This window comes from Hirundo rustica, chromosome 2 (genome assembly GCF_015227805.2).
Source record: "Hirundo rustica isolate bHirRus1 chromosome 2, bHirRus1.pri.v3, whole genome shotgun sequence".
Classification (NCBI taxonomy): Eukaryota; Metazoa; Chordata; class Aves; order Passeriformes; family Hirundinidae; genus Hirundo; species Hirundo rustica.
The window spans coordinates 20,763,823-20,786,746 of NC_053451.1; the positions used below are offsets into that span (position 1 = coordinate 20,763,823).

A 22,924-nucleotide genomic window follows, 5' to 3' on the forward strand; every position below is an offset into this window, starting at 1 on the left:
TCTCCACCTAGAAGCTCTCAGCCGCGGGGTTCTCAGCCTAGAAGCTCCAAGCCGCTCGCCTCGGAGCTTGGAGATCTCTGCTAATAAACATCCTTTAACCTGCTAAGCTGAGAGCCAGCCTTTTCTCTTCTGCTGCTGTTGACTGTCACCTTTGGGTCCATCTGCTGAGCCGAGAAGCCAAAACGAACTGGAAACTTTGTGTCCGTGTTGACCCGAGCTAGCTGGAGGTCAGCTCCCACCCGGAGCGGGGACCAACCGGACATAATTGGCGCGCCAACGTGGAGCACACCACGCCGGCAGAAGCAGCTTGGACCACGTGGAGCACGGCTCCACGGTGACAGAGCGTCCAGCGCCCACGCAGGGGCCCTCCCGGAGACGAGGCGGACCCTGCGAACGGACTGGGGCTGATTTAGCCCGAAGAACAGTCTCTGGGCGTCACGCACCCCTGTGAAATTGACTTTTAAACAAGGCAGTTCCAGGGGAAAGAAGGGGAGCTTCGAGCCCCGACCGGAGTCCTTCTTGCAGCAGAATATCCAGACCCACGCATCCCCCAGGCACAGGAACAGGTAAGTATACCCACAAAGGGACATACTTACTGGTTTTAGGGTTCCCCCGAGGGAGGGGGATCTATTGGGGAGGAAAAAATCCTCCAAAAATAGCTGCGCAGCTAAAGGGTTAAACCTCCTGTGATTTTGAGCGAACGGGGTCCGCGGGGGGAGTGCTTTTCATCTGGGTTTGGGTTCAAAAGTAACTTAGTATCGAAAACATGGGCGGAAAGCTCACGACTGCTCAGAAAAGGTTGTATTATAATTATGCGTCAGTAGTTAACGAGGCGAAATTGAATATCTCAAAAGGCGAGTTAAGAAGTTTTGTTCGCTGGGTTCATGTGCATTTTCCCCAAGTCTCTCCGGACAGTCTCTGCAGCCCACATTTCTGTGGCACTGTAGAAAAGGAATTAATTAGGTTGATTCAAACTGGGGACAAAAAGGCTACAAAGTATTTTACTGTAGCAATGAAGTTAAATTCGGCAATTCAATTTCAAAAGGGAATGCCGGAAGAGCCCAACGGAGAAACGTGTTCTCCCCCTCCTCCCCCCACCTCTTTTCCCCGGTCCCCATGTCCCCGGGAAAGCGTTCTCGATGGAGCGGCAGGGGTCCCGCCCGCCCGCTCTGCCTCCGGGGCACCCCAGCCTCCACGCCGGTGCTGGCCCGGTGGAGGCGGGAGGGAGGTCTCAGGCAGCACTGGCCATGCTGCATGGGAAAACCCTCCCTCCCCGCTTTTAATCGGGTCCAGGTCCGCGTGGTCCTCTCGGGGTTCCCAAGATGGCGGAGACCGCATGGCGGGGGACTCCCCCGCCCCCTCAGCGCCGCCCACCCCTCCCTACCCCGGTGACGTGGTGCCCGCAGCGCGCGGCCCCGCCCCCTTCCCCGCCCCGCCTTACCCCTGTGACGTCGGGTGCCTGCCGCGTGACCCCGCCCACCCCAGCCCCGCGCCGCGCGGCCCCGCCCCCACCCCACGTGGTGCCAGCCCCGACCCGCGGGGCCCCGCCCCCGCCCCGCGTGGTACCGGCCCCGAGCCGCGCGGCCCCGCCCCCACCCCACGTGGTGCCGGCCCCGGCCCGCGCGGCCCCGCCCCCGCCCCGCGTGCCGCGGCCGCGCTGCCCCCCCCCAACCCCCTGTGGCTGCGCGTGCGCACTGCGGCACCCCTTCCCCCCCGCAGCCGCCGCGCCGCCGCCCGCCCCGGAGCAGCCCGGTCCCGGTCCCGGGCCGCCGGGGCTCGACCCCGCTCCCCCGGGATCCCCCCCCGCCCCCCCACTCCTCAATGATGTCACCCCCCGGGCAAGCCGCGGCCCTTGCAGGGACTCGGTTGCCAGGCAACCAAGTGCCTCAGGGCACAGGCGTCCCAGCGCCCTCAAACCCGGAAGTGCCCGAGCAGAGAATGGGAGCAGAGACAGCTGCCAGCTCCTGCTCCTTTCCCACCCTTGCCCCTGTTACCTTCCGTAATGCCCGCGGTGGTAACAACAGGGCAGAGTATCACCCATTTCCCCGAGCCACCATCAAAGAGATCTGCAAAGCTCACAGGATATATGGCCGTGATGGACCATATTTCAGAGGGCTTCTCAGAGCAGATCTCTCTGCAGAGGAGGTAGTGCCTGCTGATTTAAAGTACCTGTTTTCTTGCTTGCTGAACTCAACAGAGTACATCCTATGGGTCACAGCTTGGAAAAGGCTGCTCCAGGAGGCCTTACCAGGGCTCCTCAACCATGTTAACACCAGAGTTGATGCTCAGGGAATCCCTCTCACTCTCGACCACCTGGCTGGGGAGGGGCAGTGGGCAGAAGCCACTGACCAAGTGGTCATTCCTGTCCAGTGCCTCCACGTAGTGAGAGAGACGGCCCTGACTGCATTCTTCAGCATGCAAACACAAGGTCCTGCGATTTCTTATTCGAAAATCAGGCAGGACCAAAGTGAGTCTTTCACAGATTTTGTGGAAAGGCTCTCCCGAGCTATTGAAGCTCAGGTCAAAAATGAAATGGCTCGGGAACACATTTTATCGGAGATTGCGTTTTCAAATGCAAATGATTTATGTCGTGCTGCAATTTTAAGTTTACCCCTACACCCCAAACCAACCTTACCAGACATGCTTCAGGTATGTCACGTAAAGGTGCCTTGTATGAGCTTCTTTACAGGTCCATGGCCCAAACCTCGTCAAGTTGCAGCCATGGAAACTGAAGATTCCCGAAAAACACCGAACACCGGGAAGAAGCATTCTGCGCAAAGCTCCCAGAAGTGTTTTTTGTGCGGGAATTTGGGGCATTGGGTTTCCAAATGCCCCCTCAAGAAAGAAGTAGAGGACCTCAAAAACAAAAAAGGGGGAGGGGAAGGGGAAAAAGGGAGAGGGTTTAAACCCTCACAAAAAAACTGGTGAAAGAGCGCAGGTCCGCCCTGCGTGAGGAAAAAAATGGGGTGGACCGGGCAGGAGGGGAGGGGAAAGGGAGCCAAGGGAAAAAGAAGGAGAAGCTGCAATGCCCCATTCAGGGTGGCAGCAAACATAACACACTGGAAATGACTTACACGGACCATGACATGGCACAACCAATTTTGACAACCAATTCTAAATATACCCCCTACAGGTTGCAGCTCACGGAGGGTTTGCACCTGAAAGACGACAACTGGAATTTTGTGTCAGTTGACAACAGTGAGCAGGGTACCTGGCCAAGGGTCAAAGGTAAGCTCATCATTGTGGGAGACTGCAAACACACCCCAAAAGAGATCGAAATTCTTCCAGGAACACTTGATAACAATCCTGGAAAATTCGTTCTCTGGCTACGCTGCACTCACCCACCAACATTCCTACCTAAAGGGCAGACAGTTGCCCAGATCATACCCACCTGGGAACACCTGGAAGAGGACAACATACCAACAGCTTGTCCTGTGCACAACATCACAGAAGTGAAACCCCAGGTGGGATGTGAATTACAGGTGGGTGATGAGGCCATTAACATCACAGGCCTGCTCCACACGGACATGGACGTGACTGTAATCCCAGCTAAGCACTGGCCGTCACGTTGGGCCTTGGAAAACGTGGCAGGACACGTGCAAGGAATAGGGGGAATGCAATTGGCCAAACAATCAAAGAGTGTGGTGCAAATTAAGGGGCCAAAAGGGCAGTTGGCCAGTTTACGCCCTTTTGTTTTGGATTATAGGGAACCCTTGTTGGGGAGAGACCTGATGGCCCAGTGGGGAGTCACGATTGACATCCCAGACCCCCCACAGGATTTTTGGGCGGCGGTCGCTGAGGAGCGCCCTACCCACAAGCTGAATTGGAAAACAGATGCACCAGTGTGGGTTGAACAGTGGCCGCTTTCAAAACAGAAATTGAAGGCGCTCGAAGAGCTCGTGGAGGAGCAGTTAGCTAAGGGTCACATTGTAGAGACCACCAGCCCTTGGAATTCGCCGGTTTTTGTTATCCGGAAGCCGGGGAAGGACAAGTGGAGACTCCTCCAAGATCTCAGACAAATTAATAACGTGATAGAAGACATGGGCTCTCTTCAACCTGGGATGCCTACCCCGACCATGCTCCCACAAAATTGGAAATTGGCTGTTATAGATATAAAAGATTGTTTCTTCCATATTCCCCTACACCCTGACGATGCACCACGTTTTGCATTCTCGGTTCCCACTGTTAACCGAGAGGCCCCGAGGAAACGCTACCATTGGAGGGTTCTTCCCCAAGGGATGAAGGTGTCACCTATCATCTGCCAGTGGTATGTGGCTTCCTTGCTATCCCCGGTCCGCGTAGCCGCAGAGAAAGCAATCATCCATCATTATATGGATGATGTGCTTGTGTGTGCTCCCACCGATGATGTCTTGTCCCACGCACTTGACCTGACAATTAATGCATTGGTTGTTGCAGGGTTCGAGCTGCAGGAAGACAAGGTTCAAAGGATGCCACCTTGGAGGTACCTGGGGCTGGAAATTGGCAAGCGGACCATTGTGCCGCAAAAATTGGAAATCAAGGCCAAAATTCAGACCCTTGCAGATGTCCATCAGCTGTGTGGGGCATTGAATTGGGTGAGACCCTGGCTGGGCCTCACAACTGAGGACCTAGCCCCTCTTTTCAATTTATTGAAAGGGGGAGAGGAGCTGAGTTCTCCCAGGGAACTAACCCCGGAAGCGAAGGAGGCGCTGGAAAGGGTACAGCATCTCATGTCCACTCGGCAGGCTCACAGGTGTGATCCAGACCTGCCTTTCAAATTTATAATAATGGGGAAATTGCCACACCTCCATGGAGTCATTTTCCAATGGAGAAATAACATCAAAAAGGACCAGGGCAGAGAGGACCCACTTCTAATCATAGAATGGGTCTTTCTCAGCCATCAAAGGTCCAAGAGAATGACACGTCCACAGGAACTGGTGGCTGAACTGATCCGAAAAGCCAGAGTTCGGATCAGGGAATTGGCAGGGTGTGATTTTGAATGCATTCACATTCCAATTGGATTAAGATCGGGCCAGATTACAAAGGCAATGTTAGAACACCTGCTTCAGGAAAATGAAGCACTGCAGTTTGCTCTAGATTCCTTCACTGGGCAAATCTCAATTCATCGGCCAGCCCACAAAATTTTTAATCAGGATGCCAAATTCACACTGAATTTGAAAGATGTTCGGAGCAGGAAGCCTTTAGAGGCCCTGACAGTTTTCACGGACGCGTCCGGAAGGTCCCACAAGTCAGTTATGACTTGGAAGGACCCTCAGACTCAGCAGTGGGAGGCAGATGTTGCCGAGGTGGAGGGATCACCTCAGGTTGCTGAGTTGGCCGCTGTTGTCAGGGCTTTCGAAAGGTTCCCCGAACCCTTCAATTTAGTAACGGACTCCGCTTATGTAGCGGGGGTGGTATCGAGGGCAGATCAGGCAATACTGCAGGAAGTGTCTAACACCGCACTGTTTGAGCTGCTTTCTAAGCTTGTCAAGCTTGTCTCCCACAGGGAGCAGCCATTTTTTGTGATGCATACAAGATCACACACCGATTTGCCAGGGTTTGTAGCTGAGGGGAACAGAGGGGCTGATGCTCTTGCTGCTCCTGCAGCGATGGCCCCATTGCCAAGCATTTTTGAGCAGGCAAAGCTCAGCCATCAGCTTCATCATCAGAACGCGCCTGGCCTTGTTCGCCGGTTTCACATCACCCGGGAACAGGCCAAGGCAATTGTGGCTACGTGTCCCTCATGTAATCAGCATGCACTCCCCACCTTGAGTGCAGGGGTAAACCCCAGAGGTCTGAACAGCTGTGAGCTGTGGCAGACTGACGTGACACATATCCCCCAATTCGGCCGATCTAAATATGTGCACGTGTCTGTGGACACTTTTTCCGGTGCAGTTTTTGCTTCTGCCCACGCAGGGGAGAAGACCTTGGATGCAATTAAACACCTCATCCAGGCTTTCTCCTTTATGGGCATCCCAAAAGAATTAAAAACTGATAATGGCCCAGCGTACCGTTCCAAGGAATTCTGCAGCTTCCTGCAACAATGGGGAGTGGGTCATAAAACCGGCATCCCTCATTCCCCAACAGGCCAAGCTGTAGTGGAGAGGACCCACAGAGAAATCAAAAGGGTCCTTAACCAACAACAACCGGTGTTGAAAACAGAAACACCACAGACCCGATTGGCCAGGGCTCTATTCACTTTGAATTTTTTAAACAGCACATTTGAGTTTTTAAACCCTCCCATTGTTCGTCATTTCGGGGCAAACCCTCAGCTAAACTTCAAAGAGAGGCCGCCAGTCATGGTCTGGGACCCTGAGACTGGAAGGACAGAGGGACCTCATGATTTAGTCACGTGGGGCCGTGGGTACGCTTGCGTGTCCACCCCCACGGGGCCGAGATGGTTACCATCAAAATGGGTGAGGCCCTATGTCCCGAAGGTCTCGGGGGAGAAAAAGAAACTGCCACAGGTTACTCAAGCAGCTTTTAGGAGGAAAAGGAGGGAAGATTTTTCCCCGGATGGTTTCGCTTTCCTGAATGACCCCTGCTCGAATGCTGATTGTTTGTTTTAGTTCTTCTAGTCCTGATGGAACCTGTCCAGCGCCAATCCCCTGTGCTGAGGAAGTTTCACCTGCTCCTTGGTTGGGGACTGGGGAATTTCGGGCTGGGTGGGTTCAATTTTGAAATCAGTTTTGTTATTTTTGTTTGTTATTCTGTTAATTTTAATTGGATTTGGTATCATCAAAAAAATGTTAAGTAGATTAATTTCTAGCACCACACATGCCCCCTCTGTGAACCATGTTGCTGTATCATCCGTGCCTGGATGGGAGGAAGACGTGGAACTGGAGGAAGACCCAGAAGACAGAAGACACCCAGAGGATGAACCTCAGATGGAGTGGCCCACTCAGCCAGAGTGGCTCACCGAGAGTTACCCGGACTTCGAATATCATCCTCCTCCGTTCCAGCCCTCCTCCTGTCATTAAAACAAAAAAGGGGGAGATGTGGTGGTGCAGAACTGTTTTATTAGATTTTTGTAAGAAGTTTATGTTATGGTTCATTTCACTGTATCCCCAATTCTGTATCCCTTTTGTGTTGTCTGTATATTAAGGTATTTTGTGTCAATCATCCCATACCTCACATGACATGTAACATCCCCTCTGCCCCAACCCCCCTCTCTGGGGCAGCTTGCCTATCACTCCCGGGGTCCCTCCCAGATTGTGAAATCTCCGTGAGAGAGCTTCAGGTGATAGGCAGCCTGGGGGGAATTCCTTTGGCTCTGGATTTTAGTGGTCTGAAGCTTGGGGGTGGGCACACCTTGTTACCCCCTGAAACCCCTGATTTGTGGTCTTTTTTGTATCCTCCCTGGGACCCTCCCCTGCTTATAGGGGGTGGGAGGGAGGAGCAAGCTCTCTCAGCCGCGGAGCTCTCAGCCGCTGGGTTCTCCACCTAGAAGCTCTCAGCCGCGGAGCTCTCAGCCGCTGGGTTCTCCACCTAGAAGCTCTCAGCCGCGGGGTTCTCAGCCTAGAAGCTCCAAGCCGCTCGCCTCGGAGCTTGGAGATCTCTGCTAATAAACATCCTTTAACCTGCTAAGCTGAGAGCCAGCCTTTTCTCTTCTGCTGCTGTTGACTGTCACCTTTGGGTCCATCTGCTGAGCCGAGAAGCCAAAACGAACTGGAAACTTTGTGTCCGTGTTGACCCGAGCTAGCTGGAGGTCAGCTCCCACCCGGAGCGGGGACCAACCGGACAGTCTAGAGATAAAGATCCTGTGCAGGGTAGCACAGACTGAAGTTCAGTGAAGGCTAACTTGCCCTCTTGGGTAAGCTATTCTGTGTGGACTGTAAGGTTGCTCAGGTTGCTGCCAGAAAAGGGGACCTCACAGAACACACAAGTGATGGTTTGATCAGCACTGATCTGCTGCCTTGATCAGCAGCTGAGCCCTGGGAAAGCAGGTTGGGTGCAGCTGGCGATTGCTGGCCTGGAAAGGACCATCCCATGCACTGGTGTCAGCAAGACCCATACCTTCCCACGGCAGGGAGGCCAAGCTCGCTCCCCAGTGATGACAGGGCAGTTCAGTTCGGTTTGGCCAAGAAGGCTTTGGTGGGTACTCACTTCTGGCACACACAGCGCTGTGCTGCCTTCTCCAAATGGCACAGGCTGGAAGGGTGTGCTGGGCACTGCTCACTACCAAGGGTGGAAACCCTGCAGCTGCCAAACAGACATTTTCCAGTGTCTCTTGAGCAGAGAGAACCACAAAGGCAAAAGTGTTCTCTGGTTTCAGGGACTGACAATTCACCTCATAGCTTATTATGGAAAGTGGTTTCATGACTGACTCCTCTGCAGAAGATATCAACTACTGGTACAGCCTTTGATTTTTAAAGGAAGACTGAATAAATGCAGTCCTATTCCTACTTTCAGCACAAGGTTTGACATTTTACTTTCTTTGAAATTATTTCTTTGAATCACACTGGAAATAATATGCCTATCACTTTTAAAAAGCAACCTGTTAATGCAGATATCGACACATTACTGAGAAGTCTGCTGCAAGGTGTTTCTAGAGGCAGTGTGTTGTGGTTTCTGCAGAAAGCTGGCTGAACATGGACTTGTCCAGTTGGCCTGGACACTTCCTAGGTTGAAGAACATCCAGCCATTGAACAGCCAGCCATGTGTCCCAGAACGGATCTTTGCCCAGTCTTGAAAACTTATGATCTAGGTAAACTCCTTGAACACTTATCCTTTCCTTCATATCTCCCTCTAAAACTGCCATCTACTCATGCAGTCACCGAGGTCCAATCTTAACTTTAATCTCCAATAAGCTCTGCTCCCAGAACCTCAGAACAGTCTCATCCCAGTCCAGTAGATCCTTGCCAGCAGTGACAGCAAGAACCATTGCTCACAGTAAACATTTTTTGGCAGCAATAATTAGCTATTATCCACCCGAACACATATCACTTCCCAAATTATCACACTTACCTGCAGTTTGCTTCTCTGCTGAGACTGCTGGTGACAGTCCATATTCAGTGGAGACTGCAATGATATGACCAACTCATTTCACATAAACCACTAAATCATTATCCAAGGACAACTAATTTCCTAGTTGGCACTGGATCTCAGGAACACTCATATAAAACCCCATATACTCTAAGTTACACTTCATCTGAACGTTACCCACGTAAACAAGTATGGAATTACATAAATAATTATAAAAGGGAGATTTCAACACTAAAAGGTGTTGAAAATTATTTTAGGAATAATAAATACTTTGGGGATTAACAGTAGCATATGGTACCTTTCACCTCCAATTTACTGGTACAAATCCAGCTAGAGCAGCATGGATAAAAACCCTTACCATCTGGTGACTTATTACTTTATAGAAAATAAACAGCTGTTTATATCTCTCACACACACAAATCCACCACCATAACTGGAAGTCTTGTTGGCTTTCTCAGTAGACAGGTCAAAGAGGGGCAGAACACTATTCTCCCAATATAACCAGTCTATTTACCTGAGAAGTGGGGACAGCTGAATGCCAAATATTACTACCACCCAATACCAGAAATCAAAATATGATCTACCATATTTTATTTCCTTTATTAGGGAACAGCATGATTTATGGTTTTCAACCCCAAATCTCATCTACTCCTTTCTTCCACCACAACCCCTCAAAGCAGTAGTGTAAGAACATTCTCCTTTTCTAAATGCTTTATCTAGTTTCTTAAATCATTGCTGCTATAGCAGTGGTACTTTTCAATAATTCACATTTAGCAGCTCTCATATCACTCATAACAAGGAAGCCTGTAATACTCAGCTTCCATACCTCTGTGAGTTCTTCTGAACATTATGCTTTTTTATTCAAGGTTATTTTTATTCATTTTTACCATCCAAATTTGAGTTATCTGGTTTGTTTATGAATTTGCTCTCTCATGCGCCAATCTCTTCCTATGAGTTTGAAAGAATTTTTTATCTAAAAGAAATATCATTAGTATTGTAGGAAACATGCAAGAAGTTACTATCAGTTTTAAAATTAATAGCAGCAGGTACATAAATGTCCTCTGAATTTCCTGCAAATTTGTTACTTGGAAATGTGGAAATGACTTTATATATATAGCAGAAGTTACTAGCTGTTTAGTATAGCTAATCTTTCTTAGTGACATACGGGAGCTTCTCTGAATAACTTGCAACTGGGATAGTCAGAAGATAATTCACTTGTCTTCTTTAAAGCTCTATTTTTATCCCAGAGCAAGTAGCATGTTTTTGGCTAAGGCTGAACGCAGCTACTTTCACATTGTGTAAGGACCAGGAACACAAATCGCATCAGAGAAATCTCTTAAGTTTCCTTGGCAAATCTGCACCTGTTGTTTTGTAGCCTCTTAAAGAAAGAACCCAATAAGTGTTCTTATTTCATTACCTCATGTACACTTTGAACACTACTGATCAAAGCCACAACAGTGCAAACTAGAGAATTTCTATTCTTTCTCCTTTGCCTGTTCTATTGGGATGATTTACACATGCCAAGTAAGACAAAGCTGGAAATAACTAAAAGGGATTGAGATTTGCCAGAAAAACCACCTAGACATTTATTATATCTTTTCATACCCCAGTCACACCAGCTCCCTGGTCTGATCACCTGTGTCTGGATACACTGTCTCGCTCCACAGGGAATATTTTCATGTATCTGCTAAACTTTTCCAGGTATTTCTGAGCTTTTATCCCTGCTCTTGACTTATTAAAGAAATATGGGTATTGATCTAGTATCGATACCCAACTGTGACGGACAAAAACTCTCTAACAGTTTAAAGTTAGAAAGTGTATGTTTATTACAGCTGGGCAGCACGCGGGATATTTCCCTAATTCACACTGCGAAATTCACAGGTAATTACAAAGCCTTTTATTTACAAAAGTGTTGAATACCCAAAATACAAATACACATTCATACCCCTGTCACCTCCCATTCCTCGCTTCATATGCTAATTGGCAAAAAAGGCTATTAAGCGTGCGTACTTTGTTTCCTAAAATGAGTCTGGGGTCTACTCTGGGGAGGGGTCACCCAAAATGAGGAAGTAAGATGAGTCTTCCTCGTCTTGACCTTTCTACCTTTTCAATGCATTCGTGACAAAGAATCCATGGTAGAACTTACAGTTTCCTGTGTTGAATGGGATCTTTAAGCAGAAAGTCTGCAGTGATCTTATATCTTATTTACCGCATTTTGGTTTTTTTGTTTCAAGCACAGCTACATAAACATAAAGCTGACAAGCAATGAGTTACTAAATCCAGGATATCTTATCTAAGATCTGGCTTCTGTTAACTGTGAACAAAGCTCACCTAACTACTTCAGCTAATTCATCAACTTATTATCTTAACTTTCCTAAAAATCCTTAGTTCTTCAAAATGAATGTCTCACTCTGAGAAAATACACACATATTAAAATAGAGCATCAGTGACTACTTAGTCACCAAATATTTGGATGCAAAAGTAGCCTTGTACATCAGAGAACAGTCTGCATTACTTCAACGTGACCAAGCTCTAGTTTAAACACGCTGTGCACCTTGGTCTCTGTAATGACTTCTCCCTTCCAGCTCTTGCACGCTATTAATTATACAGCTGCTGAACCGCACTGGAATTCTCGGGTGAATGAATGCGCAAAATTTCAAGGGGTGCTCTTCTAAAAATGAAGTGCAATGCATGAAGAGTTACTCATGAATTTCAAGGACCAGAAAGTGCACAGGCCCAGATGCTTGCCATATCTGCGTGGCCTGCTAGGAAGACAACCTAGTTCAGGATTTTCTTGATGCCTGTCCATATAAGATTTCAATCCACAGCCTTTGTCCTTCAGATTCTTCCATGTATTTGTGGCACAGACAGAAGGAAAGACTGCTTAATTTGAGCCTTGCTTTCAGATAGTCCTGACAAGCTTCCTGTCGCTCATCGAAACAAATGGCTTCTTTAAGGCTCTCTGTCAGCTGGTGCACTGCTCTAGCAAGTTTTCCAGGAGGAAAACAACAACACAAATACAAAACCAGAACCAAAAAGCAACAATTTGACAGGTGTTTAAATACAATTACAAGCTGGCTGAAACGAGATGGAGTCATAGAAAAGTGATAAAGGCACAACATTTGCTTTGAAATGGACCACAAAACATCAACATAAACTTGTGCTGTTCTAAAGAAAAGGTAAACCAGGACATGAGGTACCAGGGTCTTGCTGTCATCCCCACAAAACCAGCTCAAAACAGAGTGCTGTGGCATTTGCAAGGCAAGTCAGTTCTTCTATTGGATGCTGTGTAAAACCAGGGCAAGGATCCCAAGAGGTTTGGTAAGGTGTCCAATTCACAGAGTCTAAGCTATCAGTGGTTTCCCACAATTTGCAGTTCCTCTGGGACCATGCTTTCCAAAAGCCAAAGAAATGCTCAGAAAATGCTCCAAGGATTCATGATTAGTGCATCAGGACATTGCAAAGCCCCCTGCAGTAAACTCCCAGAAGTCTTGTGGTCCATGTGGGTCCGCTGAGCATACATCATCATAACCATGGATGCAGTAACATTCTTCTGGGTGAGCCTAAACTCAGAGTTCAGACCTAGGTGCTAGTCACTGGATTCACATTTGCAGTAATACACAAAGAAAACTGCCTCTAACTTTGTAATCAGCAAGCTTCCTCACTGTTAGAGGAAGAATTAGCCAGTGGAACTACCCTGCTATGCCTTGTTAACTATTTTAGCTCAGTCTCCAAGTGCAGAGGGGCAATAAATAAATAAGTAAAATAAAATGCAGATTTTTTTTAAAAAAATGAGATGCAACTACAGTAGCAGACTTCAATGTTATTAGCTGTACCAGAAAACACTCAGAGAAAAAAGGGGTGTGTGCTAAGACTCTATTACCTATTTCTTACCATTTTCACCATCCCAGTTTCTCTTTTATTTTCAGATTTTTTTGCTCCTTTTATTTTCTCAACTTCTCCCACTTCTGAGCTGCATTTCTTATAGTATGGGTATAATCTAGTATAATCTTCCATTTTCTCCTGCCGTAAAGTGGGACTTGAAGGAGTGTTGCACATTGAATGGCAGCTGATTTTCTCATGTGCTATCTCAGGTGTCTCAACTTTCAACAATACTTTGTGTCCCCTTATATGCAGTTGCCTTTCCTCAATCTGATTGTTATGCTCCAATACTGCTATTATCATGAGCTAATAATTGAAAATAACGAGGACCAAAATGTGTTTGTCTTGCTATTCACCTGTAATAAGAGAAGCTGTCTGAAACTGGAGGCATCTTCATCTTACATACAAAGACATTTAACAATTTCCTCTGACCTGACAATGAACCTAGAAGAATTGGACAACAAATGAGAAGTACTCGGGCATCTAAGTGCGCAGTGAGTCTGGAGGAGTTGCTCAGATTTTGGACTCACTTCCACTTGGAGTCCTCAAACCCAAATACTCTTCCCCTCAGCTTTCTAAAATGGGACACCTTAGTTTCACTTCCAAGAAAGAAATATGATGGCCACCCTTGAAGGCATCTGACAGCAATACCTTTTGTCATGACCATGTATGTGGACTTCATCTTTGTCCTCATCTACAGCCCTGACTGAGCTGACCACACAAACCTGATGTACTGTTTCAGCCATCACCACCTGTCCTCATCTGCTTCTGGCAGTTCTACTTTACATTCTGTACGTGACTACCGTGATTCAGATGAGCCTCAAGGTAAAGAAACACTTCCATGAAACTGGGTTTACTTAGCATAAAAATCAGGATATCTGTGTAATACACATAAAAATCGTAACTATGTGCACACACAGAGCTACCCCAGACAGCAAATTTCCACTGTCCTGTTCTCTGAAACAAAGATGGGAACCAGCACCAAAGGGAGCAAAGCTCTTGAAAGTTAGGCACATTCTGCTAGAAGTTTTCTCAGTGGCTGACATTCTTAACTCTGTTAGATTCTAAAGGTGGTTCTTCCCTCAAAAATTGTGCCTACTTACATTACTTAAATGTGAATTTCACAAACGGTTCACAAAGGAAATAGGTTTTGATTAATATTTTATCAGCTCCTGTATCCTGACCTGACTTTCACTTTTGATTTTTTTCCAGACATTGTGTAATGGTTTAAAATAATCTTAGATTCTTCTTTTGTAAAGATATCACACTTGTGACACTGACCACAGCATTTTTTTTTGTGTGGGTCTCATCTCCTTCTTTCTCATCAGATTCATATTTTTTCTTTCATCCCCATCACCACTGGCCTTTCAATACTCACCACGTTTCCTCAGAGCAATTCAGGACAGCACTAGTTAGACAGTTACCCTAAGCAGTGGCTTCAATGACACTTCTTTCATTGATCAATCATCCTCACAAGCCTTGGAGCTCTACCAGGACTCTGCCTCCAGGAACATACTTACTCACCTTCCACTATACTGCTTCACTGCTTCACTGTACTGCCATCCCATCCCATTTAGTGCCAACATCCTTTGCTGTCCCACTCTCTGTACTACTTCTAATGGAAAACTCTTGTCCACAACTGTCTGTGGAGATTTCCCCGTCTTCCTTTCCGAAACACTTTTAATGCCTGGGGTGATTTGGGTGATTTCCCACCCTGACGCCACAGACATGTTTTCCCAGTAGGATATCTGCTCAACAGATGTATCCAATGAGTGCTGCTAACTTAAAAAATCCCACCAATCCAAACTTAAAAAAATAAGAAAAGGAAATTTAAGTTCCTTTTAATAACACAGAGAAGAATATTCAATTTCCAGTTTTTTTATATAGCTATAAACACACCATTCTCATATTCTGAAATTACCTCCAGCCTTGCATATTTAGTTCACAGAATCATGTTCAATTTCCTCTGCTCTGGGCCACATTCTTAGCTGTCACAGGGTTTCTATGTTATTCCAAGCAAGCTGGTAAATTACTAAATATCTGGAACTCTGGAGCACCTACTTCCTCTTCAATATAACCAAGAGAAGTACTCAGCTTTCTCATATTACTGGTAGGCCAAATTATACTGATCTGTATGCATTTTCCTCAATCTATTAATTGTTCTCCTCTAATAATTAGACAAGGATAATGTTAGTGCCTCATTTGGGTGCTGAAGAGATCAATTAAGCAGTTGAGGAAGTTTCACACATAAGCTGTACAAATGAATCGTAGTAAAAGAGCAAAACTAAAACCCAACAAAAGCCATTAAATCTAGCCAACAATAAAGAGAAAATAAAAGCAGAGAAACACCTCAAACACTATTTGTGCAGGATGAAAAAAGATTCCTGAAAGATTGCATAATCTATAAACATTTATTACCTCTCCTCCAAATTATATGTAGAAAAATCTCTGCATTTACATGGTTTACCTCTTGTCTCACTAACCACTGTGTCAGGGTCCCACAAGCTGTCAAGTGGCATAAGGAGTAACAGTTGTCTTAAATTAAAATTGCATGCTGAACTAGCAGCACGAGGGCTCATTAGAAAGAATGAAGGAGAAAACCTGGCCAAACTTCTCTTCAATTTTCATTTATCCTTTAAAGACAATCAGGAGAGCAGATGGTCTATCATTCCTTCACAGCTTCTGAGTAAAGAAAGCTGATCCATTTATTTAATAGTCTTACCTCCGGTCAGTCCTGTCTTTGGCAAATGGCATATTGCAAGCTTTCCCCTTATTACAGGACTGCTTTCCTGACAGGCTTGGAAAAATTTAAGCTTTCCTGTCAGTCAGATGAGTCCCTTTATCCCATTTGGCAACAAACCAGCAAGTCTGTAAAAATAGACTGCCATCTGACTAAGCAACTGAGAGACTATAGGACACGCTGGAATGCAACCAACCTGAATGCTAGTTAATCAGCTGATGCCTTCACAGCAACACCTTCTGGCTGCTCATAAAGCATAGGAGACTCCTTTCAATAGTGCACTTAAAAAAAACATATTTAAAGTGGGCATTTGCTTTGTCTTCTTTGGTGTGAGGATGTGTGTGTTTTTGTGGTTATACTCCAGCTTCCTGACTTTAAAGGAGGTTTGTTGACTTGAGCCTTCCCCATGAGTTCTCTCTAGAAAATCTCCTGCTATTTTCTTTTCACCTTTTGTGCTTTGGGACGAAAGGGGAAGATAACAGACACAAACCCAAACAGGCTTCAGAAGGCCTAAAAGGCTTCTACATCAAGACTGTTTGACGTAGTGCATACCAGTCCCGCATAAAGGAATGACCATTGACAGCTATTAGGCAGGCAGCAGACAAATACGGATCAATCTTTGTGAAAGTGAAGTATTTAGTAGCATTAAGAGTGTTTTGGTATTATTGACAGAAAAATTTTCCATCTAAAACAAATTAAATTTGCTCTGTGCAAATCAATCACTAACACAAGCTAGAAAGAGTCAATAAAGTAAATTAAGTGAAAGAGACTCCTCCTTTTTATCAATATATACTTCACCAGTTTAATCTAGAAGACTAAAACACTCTTCTAGACTAAATTAGGCTAAACTAAACTTCTTGAATAAAGAAGTTAAGTGTAAATAACTTGCTGACATCAATCTATTCTATTTTTTCAGGCTGAATAATAAAAGGTGATGGCTTCAAATCAATAAAATGATTCCACAGTTACCACATTTAAAAACTAATAATAATATCTGAGAAAATTTTGAGGCATGTATACAGGCTCTTCCTCACTATCTGGACTTCACATTTTGGATCAAGAGAAACACTCACCTGCCTTTCCAACATTCTTTCCACTCCCTCACTCTCAAATGTATTTTTAAGGAGATAACCTACAGCACACTCTGCTGGAATTTCTAGGCTGGTACTTAACTGAGAATTTTTCCACTCATGCTTTTCCAAGTAATTTATTTTTATACCTTCACAAATGACAATTATAATTAAAAGTCTGAGGTTATTGTTAGCATTTTGCCCTGGAGATGCATTAGAAAAGGTACGTGCACTTCAAAGAATGAACATAATATTTTAATTAGAAGAAAGCACCAGTACAGGAGAATAGGGAAGGAAATTTCGGGAAAATAGTCAATACCTACTGTCTTAAGGAGAGGGCACAGACTAGACTGTTACCTCTAGACTGCTCTCCCAAATTACTATGGAAGGCTTCACTTCAATGATAATTTTCAAGAAAAAATAAAATAAATGTTATGTCAAATATGTGAGGAAAAGCCAATTTCCAAGCAAAAAGTGGAGATAAAGTATTCGTTTAATTCATTTGTATTGTGATTATCCACACTGAAGGGAAGAGTGGAAAGAAGAAAGTTCCTAAATTTTGTTGTTGTCCACCTCATTATTTTATTCTTATTATTGTCTTAAAGCCGATGGTACTCTACCAGACTAGATGATCAATTAGTTCAATACATCTCCAGAAAACAACCATGTACTTACAGTTTCACAGAAAAAAAAGTTAATTATAGAGGAAAATATGTGTGTCTCAGTCTGTTGGAGTCCAGGGCATTCCTTTGGTTGCCCTGGAGGGTCAGGGACCTGGGCAGGGGGGTCTGGGACCCCAGCCCAGAGCTCAGAGAGACACTGGCTTTGATTTCAGTCCATGGGAAAAATTTCTTACACTGAGAGAAGGTTTACAGGCCACAAGAATGTGAAAAATAGTAGTTTAGCTTATCACAGAATGAGAAAATAGTAGTTTTAAGTTCCTAGCATTGAAGTGAATGGGGACAAGATGGGGAATCTGGGGCATTGTCTCCTTCTTCTTCTCCTTCTCCTTCCCTCACTCCATTGCTGCATTGACGTGGCACAAAGTAGTTAGTGAGGATTGGGTCAAAGTAAAGATGACCTTTTTAGTAATAGTGATAGACATTGGTAAGAAATAGTAAACAAGAAATACGTAGTAATTAGTATAAAAGATAAGGACAGCCCAGCTCAGGGGGAGACGTGAGGAATCCATGCAGCTGCGAACATCTTGTCGGACTCCGAGAAAATTGTAAGATAAGAAACAATGAACGAAGTATGCAACCTTGAGAAATCTAAACCTGAGAACTCCGTCTCTTCCTTCGGCTCAGCTCGGAGCTGTGCAGGGGAGCAAAGGACCCTGAAACCACCTCAATGTTGGGGTAAGCCCCCGACATCAGTCCTCTACTGAAGACTTTGTGAAGAGAAACACATCTCCAAGATATAACAACAATTAGATTAGGAAAATTTGCTACTTTCTACTAAACTCCACAACAGAAAAATTCTGACTGGAAATTCTGCATCACTGACTGGTCCTGTGAGTACTGTTAGAAGGCAGAGAAAGCTGTTCACCATTTTGCAACTGGGCACAACCCATTTGCCGCCACGCAGGGGTTTTGTTTGCTTGGTTTCTTTTTAGAAACTAAAAATAACACCTTTTTGCAAACAAATGGTAACAACAGGTTTGATACAAACCTTAAATGTAAAGTCTTCCTGTTTTGCCTACTCTGTATGTAATTTTGCTGGATGGAAAGTGTTTCAGATCTTGCAGAGATATGTCCTTAGACCCCAGAGCAGACCAGCAAGGTTCAAACTAACGTCCTGTTAAACATGGTGATCAGTTCTTGGTCTCGACATGTTTAAACTGGGATATAAAAAAAGAAGTCCTCCGAGAATCAAATTTCTCTACCTAGAACAGGAAAGCCTGTAAAGAGCAAATGTATATTCTAAAAAAGGAGATGCCTAAATTACAGCAAGAACATGAGCTCCTCATTTCTCCAAATGATACTCTAATCTGTTAGAAGGAAGCCCAGTTTAGGATTATTGTACTATATACTCTCCATTAGCTGGGGGCCTCCTGCTCCCCCACATGCTGTTTTTCCTTATAAGTGTGGGCAGGACTATTCATTCCAGTTGGGAAGCTGCATGCAGTCTAATTTATTGCTTTTGTGCTGACAGGGATCAAATGAACATTTAGGGTCAAAAAACCTGTTGCAGCTAAGCTAATTATAGCAGGGGGTGAGTGTGTGTGGGAGGAGATATGAGAGTTGGCATGCTGGACTTCAGCAGGAGATGTGAGCAAACCTGCACAAGTGCAAATGACAAGGGTTCACTGCAATGCAAATGCTGGCGTGGCAGCTTGGGTTGTACCTGTCTCCTAGACCAAGAAGATAGGAAATGTGAGCTACTGGAACATGAGTAACAACTTCGCAGCTTCCAGCAGCACAAGCAAAAAGAGCACATCCTATTGCTAATTTTTCTCCCTTTTTCTTTGAGCGCCTATTTTTGGGATGTGTGCTTTCCAGTACCTATTTTTCTGGGGTGTGTGCTTTCCATCAGCTATGAAAGCATTTATCAGTGTGTTTTCAGAGGCAGCTGAAAGCACAGACGAAAGTGGGTGCCTGGTGGCCACACAAGTAACAACCATTCAGAGAGTTTTATCCTATTCAAGCAAAGCTGAGCTTCCAGTCCTGACTGGCCCCAACATTTTCCCTCCCAGTTACAGTGACCAGAAATGCCTGGACAAAAAGCTGTATTGTAAGGAATTATTCCCACAGTCAGCCTGGGTCATTCTGTGAAGTGGAACAGATGTTCATGCAGGAAACTGAAGTTCAGTAACCAGGTTCAATATGGCAATGTATAAACCCCTGATTAAATAACATACAGCTTAAAGAAATACGTCCACAGTTAACTTGCCTTTGTTTCGAAAGGAAGTGTTCGAAACAAGCTGTACTTGAGCTACAACCCAGCTGCCCCATAGATCTGCTTCCCATGGTAACTGGAAGGTTTATTTTACTTGCCAAGAAGTTCTACATGACCTTTGGCCATGCTGGGACAATATGATGATGAAAGGAGCTTTTAGCTCCTACATAGCATTACACAGCAGTGCAGTCACTGCTCCACATCCTCTTTCTGGTAACAGAATGTTTTCCTTGAAGATTATGGAAGCTAAATTTTTCATGTAACTGGCACACACACTGACATAATAATAATAACAATAATAAAACAACAACAACCAAAAACCCACAACAAAACACACAAAACCCACCCCCAACATAAAAACCCAAGCAACCAAGAAAACTTGCAGTCACAACCCACTAAAAAGAAGAATAAAGCCTAATTATCTCTTGTATCCACAGATATAAGCCTGTGGGAAAAAAATCACTGGAAAGAACAGAAGCCTCGCATTTCAGGTCTAAATCTAATTCCCAGGATTAGGGATTAAAACACAGCCTTCCAGAGCAAAAGCAAAAAATCTGGTTTGGTGCATTAAAACCTTATGTGGGGAACAGACAAACCGAAACAGACTGTTTCTTTCCACCTGAAGATGGTGGAGTACTGGGAAATTTCCTCAGACAGTATGTAGTGACACATAGGGCCCAAGATTTCAGGAGTACATGTCGCACAGCACACATAAGAAAGAGATGAAATGCCACCAATGTGCTGCCTCTCAAGCCCTCATCTCTTTTTGCTCCCTGCAGTTCCAATCTTCAGCTGACTCCCCTCTCTTCTGTGCAGGGATGCTGTTGTGAATCTCAAAACTGCTAACTGCTTTCACTATCTCTGTTCCCAGGACTGCTAAGTTGTTTTAAAGTAAAAGCAGTTACTTCAAATTTTTTCCAGATTTCTAATGATTCAGCTTCTGTCTTCTGCAAGTTCAGATCTCCCACAATAAATGAAGAAAATTTCCTTCATTCTCAGTGATCTTAATATTGCAACTGTAGTAAAAATAATAATAATAATAATAGTAACAACAACAACAATAATAAAATGTTCAGCCGTACTTCAGCAAGGATTATTTTTCCTTCCTGCAGCTTCTTGAAGTGTACTGAGCCCAAGGAATATAGCATTTTGGACAGTCTATAAAACATGTTACTAAAACCTGTTCTCCCCATAAAAGAAAGCATTTGCCTTTACCATCTACTGTTTTTATCCCTTAAAATCAGCTGTCTTACCTATCATTCTCCCATTTTGCCTGCATTCAAGTTAAAATTCTCTGTGTTAATACAGACACTGCATGTATCAACTTTCTTCTATTAAAAAATTAAAACAAACAAACAAAAATCCTCAAACCAGAAAAAACCCCACCACCATAACCAAAAGCCTACACCAAACACTCCCCAACAAATCTAAATCCAACAAATGGAGCTTCAGGGAATCCCTCCTTAATTTTCAATGAAGATACTCATTCAGTAAGACTCAACTGTAAGCTACTTCAGAGTGTTTGACAACTTGCAAGCCCAGAACCAAGAAACATTTTACATATTGCTTTATGAATGCCAGTTGTGCATCTCGTGTATTTCAAAAGTGAGATTCAGGCAGCACAGGGGTGCAAACACAGGCTATCAGGAAAAAGACTTGTTTGCTAGACCAAATGTACACCTGGCAGCCATGCAAGAAAACCCCAAACATTTACCTTCTAGCTTATCTGGTCCTCTCCATTTATGGTGACACCAGACCCATTCAGCACTGGAATTGGAACAGTTGTGGTCATGTTTTTTTCAATGCTGCTCTAAGAGGGGAGTAACACCTTTGATTTGAACTGCTAATCATGGAATATCTTCAGCTGGAACAAACACATTAGAATCTAGTCCAACTCGCTGCTCCTCACAGAACTACCTAAAAATAAACCATATGACTAAGAATGTTGGCTAGACACTGGTTGAATTCTGACAGGCTTGGTGCTGTGACCGCTTCCCTGGGTGGCCCATTCCAGTGACCCACCTCTCTGTGAGGAGCAGATTCCCCTCTCCCTCTCTGTGAGGAATCTTTACCTAATGTCCAGTCCGGACTCTGCACTGGAGATGCTGAAGTCCATACCCCATTACTGCTGCTCTGATTATTTTTCAAACAAAATCATAACGCACACAAATCCCGGGTATCTGTGTGGCGTCCTCAGAACCGGAGACCTGCACACAAAGGGCGCCTGGAATTGCCCAAGCCTGAACCCAGCCATGTTCTCCGTGCAGTCTCAGCCTGGCTGCTCTGAGCCAGGGACAGTCTCTGCCGAGGGCTGGCAGGGGGAGCCGAGCAGCCTCGACATCCCTGAGCCGAGCGCATCCCGCGGGCTCCGCTGCTGTCACGCTCCAGCACCGGGCTGGGCTGGGCACCGTGGAAACACGCAGCTACAGCATCATACTTAGGTGCTAACACATACATAGGCAGTGCTGGCCATAACTGCACGCATCTGCATAGTGAAATACCTTTTAACAATGCCTTTTGCACATAATTAGGAAATAATAATAATAATATGAATATATTTGTATTATTATTAAATCATATTATGTATCATTTCATAATATGAAACTGTGGTGTGGAAAATCATGCTATGAAATGCCATTCTTCGTGAAAGAGACACTGGGGCCCTGCACCTTTGTTCAAATAAAGGGACAGAGTCCACTGGGGGGTATCTCCATGGGGTTTCTCTCTCAAGGTTTTGGAGGATGCAGCCTCCTTTTACCCCGAGCTCCCAGCCTCATCCTGCCCCACTGGCTGAGGTACTAGGAGGTACAGCCTTCCTGCATGGCCTAGCACATCTTCCCCCATCAAACCTGTCATTTTCCCCCAAAGTTCATAAGTTCGGGTTATCTGGGTTCAGCAGTAGACTTTGTGGGGACACATTTGTCCTGTTATCCTAAAATTCAGGAGTCCAAACACAGCTTCCCCTGCCCCAAGCGGCAGTGCCCAGGTGCCAGCACTGCCCTGCTGCAGCCCAGAGACCGCAGGCTTCCTGTCCGAGGTGATTGCTGTGTTCTCTTCCTAATGGTTGAGGCTATTCTATGGTTTGTGGTGGAGTTTGCTCAAATGCTCTGAGGACTTTTTGGGCTCTGGGAGTGTATGGGCGTGAGTTGTGTGTTGATTTTGGTTTGCTGGCACGTAGGATTGGCATCGGGACCCCCATGATGTAAGGCTCGTTTGCTCGCTCACTTGTTTATCAATGTACGGCTGGGGTTTTGTGGCAACTGGAGTGCGTGCTGTCGACTTTGCTTTGATTTCTCTGGCTGAAATTGCATCTGTGGGTGTGAAGTGCCCTCTTGTTTCAGTCTTAATGATTGCAAAATTTGGTATGGGT

The 22,924-nt window shown here is 45.3% G+C and overlaps 1 protein-coding gene across 20 annotated transcripts in view; it reads left to right on the top strand.

The window, feature by feature from the left end:
• The first annotated feature begins 17,851 nt into the window (after positions 1-17,851).
• The window catches only part of ABI3BP (ABI family member 3 binding protein), a 183,447-nt gene continuing 178,374 nt past the window's right edge, over positions 17,852-22,924 (top strand). For all 20 annotated transcript variants that reach the window (XM_058424358.1, XM_058424389.1, XM_058424398.1 and 17 more), the window contains exon 1: positions 17,852-18,014. In XM_058424358.1, coding sequence (XP_058280341.1) covers positions 17,900-18,014 — 115 coding nt within the window. In that variant the 5' untranslated portion in view covers positions 17,852-17,899. The remainder of the gene's footprint in view (positions 18,015-22,924) is intronic.